The 8,403-nt window shown below is 41.6% G+C and overlaps 1 protein-coding gene across 1 annotated transcript; it reads left to right on the plus strand.

The window, feature by feature from the left end:
* The first annotated feature begins 2,682 nt into the window (after positions 1-2,682).
* On the plus strand, positions 2,683-5,809 carry LOC124000689 (homeobox protein Hox-B1-like). Its single transcript, XM_046307250.1, has 2 exons — positions 2,683-3,313; positions 4,331-5,809. The coding sequence occupies exons 1-2, from the start codon at positions 2,683-2,685 to the stop codon at positions 4,648-4,650; spliced, it is 951 nt and encodes a 316-aa protein (XP_046163206.1). The 3' UTR covers positions 4,651-5,809.
* Positions 5,810-8,403: the final 2,594 nt, after the last annotated feature.

Consider the following 8,403-nt stretch of genomic DNA (forward strand, 5'->3'; position numbering starts at 1 on the left):
AATGTAAATTACTGATTGTGTTAAGGTAAATTATATGTTTATTATAAACTCACGAACTTTGCTATATTGGAGAGCATATTAGCTGTTACATTTTTTTTTCTCAATAATCCCAAAAAGTTTTTTCATAAATAAACGAACACAAATGATCGAAGGAATTCGTAGCCTATGCATAGTCAGATGCGTCCGTGCATTAAATCCCTCCAATAGGAAATTTGCTCATTCAATGTGAAAATACCAATAACAATTTCCATAGTTAATTAATATTTTAATAAACGTTAAACATATATATTTAGTTTTATCTGGAGCGTAGTGTACAACGTGTAATGGTATTTGTATATGATTGTAGGCTATTGCTTTTTATTTCATTTTCTACCTTTTCTTTATTGTTAACAATTTGTAGTGTTTATTGAAATGTACCATGTAACAAATAGGCCTGCTATAACCACAAACAAACACAGCCTAATGTGGGCAATTCGTTTACACCTAGCTTTTAAAACGTTTTGCAGGCTGCTTGCTCATTGGTAGATTGAATAGCGTTTGGACGTTTTTTTAAACTTTTCATTGCCAGCTTGAATAACTTTCAGAAATTAATTCTTATTTAAAAAAATAAGTCATGTTTTATGTTAAAGTGAAGGATAGACATGTATGCATTGTTTTACTTTAATGCATGGCTAGTTTACTTTTTTTTCTTCATAAGATTATTGTTAATGAAAAAGACAACATCCCAGATTAGAGTTCACGTCTAACACAGTCGATAAAGAATATCATGTAATCTAGCCTATGTTTTGCATTGAATAAACAAAGATCGATTGTGAGTTACAAAAACATAGCTGTTTAGAATAAGAACAGCCGTTTTGAGTGTCAATAAAATTATTAAGCTCTAGTTTAAAACTCCAATTGAAACAAGAAAGCAAAATCAAGATAGCACATTATTTTATTGTTGTTATTAAGGCGTTAAAACGCTCCTCAACTAATGATATGGGTCACTCGTCAAGGGCAGTGTGTTGTTGTGTGTGTGAGGGGATGGTGGGGGTAAGCAGGTTGAGATGGGGTTTTCTCCTGAGAAATGCCAGGCCTGGTTGACTTGCTTGCAATCAATGTTTTCTGAAGAAACATGCTGAGGTTAACCAAAATACTGAATTTTCCGATATGGTCAATGACAAAATGATTGTAAACTGAGTAAACTACTAAACTTATAATGACCGACTATATAACCCATTAATACTATTTAGAAAACTAGGACTACTTTGCAGTGAGGCAGCATATCGAATGACTCTATGGGTTGGCTCTACTAAACCGATAAGCACATTTGAGGGGTGGTTAACTAAAAGGTTGGGAGTACTCTTAAGAGAGAAAAGATATCGCCAAGGTAAACAACAAGCTACTTGGTTTGAACTTTTGGCCGCGCAATGCAACCATCCTGTTCTCATGGATGCGAGCCGAACAGTAAACATCCTGACAAGTAACAAATTACTGTGGGCGTAGTTTTGTTAGTCCCTCTCGTCCACCATGTATCAACGAGCAAATATATTAGAGATTCTTCAGTCTCCCTCCTTTGAGCGTGGGCTGCTTCATGAACAGGCAGACTTTCTTACCTATTGTCACCACAATTAATCATTAGCCTTTGCCATTTCCTCTTCTTTTTCACCTCTGCCACCTACGCTTGTTAACCACTGGTCTAGACAACTCACCCATTACACTATTGACGGCGTCCTGGTTGTTGTGGAATGTGGATGACAAAATGTATCACATTTCAACATATGTATAGTGCCTCTAATATGCTCAGTAATACTTTTTCTGCCTTCATAAGCACAAGGTTCTATTCAACACTTATGGAACTGTACATACAAAAGACTCCGTAACAGTGAAAGATATCTTGACTTCTTTCTGCTGGTCTTTCTGCTACCAGAAGGCTTTGCTGTCGGCCTAACCTCGTTTCAGTAATAGATCAGCTCATTGATTAAATTAGATAGGCCAATGCAGGCTCGGGACCGATCTGAAAACGATGGCGTCACTTCCAATCCGAGTGTTAAACAGATTTCAACCCAAAAACAGATATTGGGTTCTGTGGTGAGCCCTTTTCGCTTGGGCCAGAAGTATCTAATGACATTATGCAGTCCTCGTTGTGTAATACGGGCCAGGCCATGGAATACAGTGGATGTTATGTGTTTAGTTGTAGCAATGAGAAAAGTGCATCCACCTCTCACCATAGCTCAACCCTCTGATAGGCCTAACCAAATGGACTTCTACACTTTTAAAGTAAGTATAGGGAATCCAATAATAGGGGAGAAACGAAATGGGGGGCTAGCGAATTTCCAACTCTTTCTTTATTTAATTCTCTGCCGGTTCGGTAGAGGTTTCTTCAGAGGGGTTTGACATATACGTGCTGTTATCAGATTGATGGGCCGGTTTGATTGAAGTGGCTTTGTCATGCAAATGTCAGCCGCGTGATCGATGATCGCGGTGCGCTGACAAACTTCTGGAGGTCCCCATCACCATTGGCGCCGTGACGGCTCACGTGACCAGCAGCTGAGGTTAAAAAAAAGTGTTATAGGGAATCCCAGGGTGACTTCTCCGTGAGGTGAGAGCTTCTTTTTTTCTCTTCCACATGACATACCGAGAGGTTGCAGGGTAGGAGGAATCCCCCGAAACGCAGGTTGATCCTCCGTCATCAATTTGCGCATGGAGAATTCCAGAATGAACTCTTTCATAGAGTACTCAATTTGTAGCCGTGGACCGAACGCCTACTCACCCAAGTCCGGATACCACCACTTGGATCAAGGCTTCCCGGCCCCTTTTCACTCGGGCTCCGGCACAACAAGTGATAACGGCGATGGACGGCTTTACGTGGCGGGCAGCGCCCAGGCAGTGGTGGCCCAACATCAGCACCAGAGCAGTAGCTACGCGCATCATCATCAGCCCCAGTCGCATCATGCCAACATGGTCCTTCCATATGGCAGTACAGGGACTGCGGGATATGGGACGGAAGCGTGTGCAAACCCGGACTATGGACACCCACAATACTTTATCAACGAGCAGGACGGGATGTACTATCAATCAACGGGCCTTTCCGCCTCCAATGTAGGCCCCAACTACGGCTCCCTGGCCGGGGCATACTGCGGGGCGCAGGGGGCTGTCCCAGCGGCACAGTACCAGCACCACGGCTGCGAGGGCCAGGACCACCAGCGGGGTTATTTGCAGAGCACCTATGTTGACATTTCGGCCTCTCAGGAGAGGGAGAAGGACGCAGAGCAAACACCACAAGGAAAGACTTTCGACTGGATGAAAGTCAAGAGGAACCCCCCTAAAACAGGTGAGATGGGAGAGTCCAAGGAAAAATCGGACCCATGCACGAAATCGAAACGTTCTTGTCAGATAAGGTAATTCAAAGTTCATTAGGTCCACCAGGTGACCCAAACATGTCGACCCACCGCTCAGGTAGGCTAATGGATGTGGTATGCAAATGCACTCTCCAGCCCCATAAGGGACATGACTGAGGACTGAGGATAGTGTTGCCTCACTCCACTATCTCTGATCCACAACATATGGGGATTTCTCAGCACCATTCCGAGTCATAGCGGTATCTCTGACCAGACATGCCTCTGGTAGATTTGCTTGATGTGTTATTTTCTCCCCGTCTACTCAGCCTTTGCCAATGCATCGAGCAGACGTGCTTTCTTACGCCCTAGGAAGTGACCCAACTCTGTTATCTTTAACTTGTCCCAGTTCTCGTTTCAGTTGTCCTCCATTGTATTCCCCAGCCTTTCCTTCCTCGCCATGCTTGGCCCGTCTGAATTGAATGCACCGACCCACGTTTTAACCTCACGTAGTAGGCCTGCTACCGTGGGCATAGATCGTAAAATATTACGGTCGGAATATGGAATTACACGTATCAAATGCGTTTATGTCTCCCCCAACGTGGGCCAGCTTTAGTTCATTCTTCAGGAGTGAGTAATGGGAAAAGAAGTAGGAGGTTGAGTCTGTGAACTTACCTATATACAGTAGTCAACAGTTTGGGGCTTGAAATGGTTGGGTGCGTAATTGATGAACCCTTTAGTATGACATTAGTATGACATTAGTATGACATTATCCAAATCATTTAATCATTAATAATGATTTATGCGGTATTGGTGTCAAATCACATATTTTTTCTCTCTTTATGGGCTTAAACATTTAACGACGGATTGGTGAATTTAAATTAATATGACTTCGAATATGGGACAATTTTCATATTTTACACATACAATTTCCATATTTTAGGCATACAATCTATTCCAGATTATAATGCGTTTCTCCCCTCTTTCTTTCTCTCTCTCTCTTTTTTTCACAGCTAAAGTGGCTGACTATGGAATGGGACCCCAGAACACCATCCGCACCAACTTTACAACCAAGCAGCTGACCGAGCTCGAAAAGGAATTCCACTTCAGCAAGTACTTGACGCGGGCCAGGCGCGTGGAAATCGCTGCCACCCTCGAGCTCAACGAAACGCAGGTGAAAATCTGGTTCCAGAACCGCAGGATGAAACAGAAGAAGCGCGAGAAAGAGGGCCTGGCCTCAGCCTCGAGCACGGGTTCCTCCAAGGACCTGGAAGACAACTCGGACCATTCCAGCTCCATTTCTCCTGGCGCGTCTCCCAGTTCCGAGACCTAATGGACCAAATAAACTGCAATTTGCAGACACTGAACTTCAAAGTGATGAACTCGAATGGGAAGAACAAGTGAACGAATTGATAATAAGTCAAAACATTCCTATCCATGCTTGAATAGACTATTCCACCCGTTATGCAACACGTCTGTAAGAGGAGTTTGTTTTGTATATGATTTAAACTCAAATAATATCTTCGAAACGCACACTTCGAGGGAGAAAAAACGAGGTGACAAAGGTACAACTGTGGATGATGTGCGCAACATCCTTCTTGACTAGACGTTGCTTTCCACCCCACAAAATCTGTTTGGATGTACAGGGTCGTAAAACTTCATACCCACGACTATTGGAGTGATGCACTTTTGCAAGTTTACAAATCTCAAAGCGAGCCTTATAATAATGTTTATACAGGGAGCCTCTTGGCAAAACATAGTATTGTTGAATTTATTTCTATTTTGTAGTGTTAAAAAAATGTATTTCTTCTTATTTGTATAGAAGTTTTGACATTAAACGACTTTACCGTCAGTAAGTTAGGTAGAAAGGGTTCATGTGCTACTGACTCTTTGCACTATAGAATTATTACTTTACACGGGAAGTTGTGTGTGTGATTTGGCAATGTTCTTTAATTGAAATATACAGTGAAATGACTCATTTAAACACGAGCGGGTGGATTACCCAAAGCTATTCACTCTAGTAATGTCAACACATGTCTGTATAGCCAATTGTTATTGTCTAAATAGCAGACGTGAACTAAACCTATACAGGGAATGGTTCACGCAAGATGACGTTATCCAACATGACGAATGATGATTAGAGGGAGTATTTATATTATTAAATGGCCAGAGGATAGAAAACGTTTATCATGTCATACAACTAAAAGGAAAGTTTATTGCAACTTTTAACACCTGCCTGAGTGAAACCAACTCGACAATTTACTTTTGAATTATGCCTTTTTGGATTAATAGGCTGTAACTTTTCCAGGATGGAGTCAAACGTTTTGATAATAGGCTAGTGTCTTGCGAAAAACAGGGTATTCTGAAGTTAGTTTTATTTTCTACGGTTAGGCCTACATTTCTATTTCAAGGCAATAGGAGTGAATTGTATTATTTGTATGTGCAGATCGACTGAGTTGTATTAGTTAATGTCTGTTTCACATGTTTTGGAAAGGATCTCAATCAATGCTGGTTCATCTCTGTCTACCTCAAATAAAAATAAGATATTGCAGATTGTGTTGTTAGTTTTATTATAATTTATGGTAGTTAACGTGCATTTATAATATTTCTTAATGAATATATTGATTGTAAACATTACAAAAAAGTTTATTTCATGAGGCCTATGCAAATACGCAGCATGAACCAGGGCATAGAGTAACCTATAGCCTAATTGTTGCCATGGTCAATTCCTTTTGAATGAGTTTTGTCCCAAAATATGTGATAGCTAGTAAATCACACACGTGACATACAGGTAAAGTATTTCAATGGTATTACTGCGTACAGTAAGTCTACCCTTGGTTTGACCCCCGTGGAATTTACGAAACTAACCCAACACGCCCAATAGTGTTGCCCTGCACGCTGCATGGGGTGGGGAATGTTGCGGTGCATTCCAGGTGGCTCGCGCTGACCTTTTTACCTATGGACGCCTCTGGAATATCTAAACATGTAAACATACTCTCCCCTTCTCAAGTCGCTCTCCGCCTCACACTCTCCGTAAAGGCTAAAAACAAACATTCTCTGAAACACACCCTTGAAGGTTTGGAGAGGTAAACTCATGAGAAAAAAAATATTTAGCGAGCGGTGTTGTTTGTCCATGTTCAGGCCTATCAAGGTCTCATCAACAGCTATGACAATGCTGTCCCCATGCGTGACCCTATAGCAGGTGAAGACTAAACAGAGTACATACAACTGGGAATAAAAGTCATATACAGGCGTAGACGGCCAACCTGGATGTACGTACAATGCCATTAGCCCACGGCAAGACTGTTTACTAAACAATCTTCTGATAATAAGCCAGGTGTATGATAATTAGGCCGACATAGAACACAATAGATGATATTTCAATTATTAGTACCATGCAGGTATATCACAATATTGTGTTAATACAGACCACTATATCTGTAATAAAAAACGTTCAAAAGTTGTAGTAGTTACAATGTCTGGCTATTTCAAACACTGAACTTTGATTAGCAGGTACACACATCCCTTGAATAGGGATGTGGGGGTTCTTTTTTGACTGTGTGTGTCAAGCTCGATCATCAGCACACACACACACACACACACACACACACACACACACACACACACACACACACACACACACACACACACACACACACACACACACACACACACACACACACGCACACGCACACGCACACGCACACGCACACGCACACGCACACGCACACACACACACACACACAGGACGAACCGCTGCTTCCACTTCACCTATTAAACAATGACTTATCAACTGATAAAAGACTTACAACTATATCTGCTGATGGTGGGTGTCTATTTGACAGTTGCTGAGCTTCTTTCATCGTTGACAACTAGAGCGTTGGACTAGTAATCGAAAGGTTCTAAGTTCGAGTCCCCGAGCTGACAAGGTACAAATCTGTCGTTCTTCCCCTGAACAGGCAGTTAACCCACAGTTCCTAGGCCGTCATTGAAAATAAAACTTTGTTCTTAACTGAATTGCCTAGTAAAATATTATATCTTCATCAATGGCATTAGTAAAATAGGTGATGTATGACATTTTATAGACATATATTATATTGCTTTTAATGTACACTTTTAGAGAGGACATAAACGTTGTTATAGTGTGAAGAGTAAGATCACAATAACTTACAATAAAGGACAGACTCCATTGTAATATATACATTATAATGCAACATAAAATCGTGCATGATAGTACTGTGGATCCACACAGTGGCAATGATGTGCCCCTGTGACCATTTGGGGTGCAGTTGGTGTTAGTTTCAAACCTGCTGTTTGGGCGTTTGGCCTGTGCTCCCCCCTGCACTCCCTCTGCAGAGCTTTGATCCTGCGGCTGATCCCCGCAGTGGCGTGCACATCGTCACAGAATGACGAAGACGCTATAGGCCTACTATGGTATACCGAGTTGTCCAAACAGGCCGTTGTATAGGCCGTGGGTCTCCAACAGGTAGCTCACTGCCAAACTATGAGTAGCTCACCAAACAATTCTGAAAGTACATGCAATTTTCAGGTGTTTCACCACAAACTGTCAAACAAATCTCACAAGTATCAGACACCGCAAGCTCCCAGCTATTATCTAATCAACACTTTGGCATTATCCAATTCCTGGTTAGCCACTATTGGTTTAAAAAGCCCAAACTAACACAATATCTGATAATTAATTTCCAACAATAATGCTCATGTCTGTCTGTGGGCTGGTCTGTGTGATGTGTCTAATCACTCCGTGTGTAGCCAGTCGATATGATAACCGTCTTGTGGGTTGACAGAAATACTCTCCCGAAAATCTTCTCAATTATAACTTCAAAGTAGGCTTACCTGGCAGAAGTATATAATTTGTATCTATTATTTGTTAATTTGCAAACTTTCCCATGAAATGGAGCAGCACTAGTACAGCACCATAGCTAGACAGGCACATTAGATAGCACATTCCTCACTAGCTAGATGCACAATTAAAGAGCGAGATGCGCAATTAAGGGGGAATTACACAACTAATTCAATTTTTTTCGTTATCTTCCAGACCCCCAAAAAAGGCCCTCAGATGTGATTT

This window comes from Oncorhynchus gorbuscha, linkage group LG16 (assembly GCF_021184085.1).
Source record: "Oncorhynchus gorbuscha isolate QuinsamMale2020 ecotype Even-year linkage group LG16, OgorEven_v1.0, whole genome shotgun sequence".
In the NCBI taxonomy this organism is placed as follows: domain Eukaryota; kingdom Metazoa; phylum Chordata; class Actinopteri; order Salmoniformes; family Salmonidae; genus Oncorhynchus; species Oncorhynchus gorbuscha.

What these genes read in the sequence shown, in the direction of transcription:
- LOC124000689 (XM_046307250.1), top strand. Translation starts at nt 2,683, where the DNA reads ATGGAGAATTCCAGAATGAACTCTTTCATAGAGTACTCAATTTGTAGC. An exon ending in GAGGAACCCCCCTAAAACAG is followed by an intron (nt 3,314 to 4,330) that starts GTGAGATGGGAG and finishes TTTTTTTCACAG; the next exon opens with CTAAAGTGGCTGACTATGGA.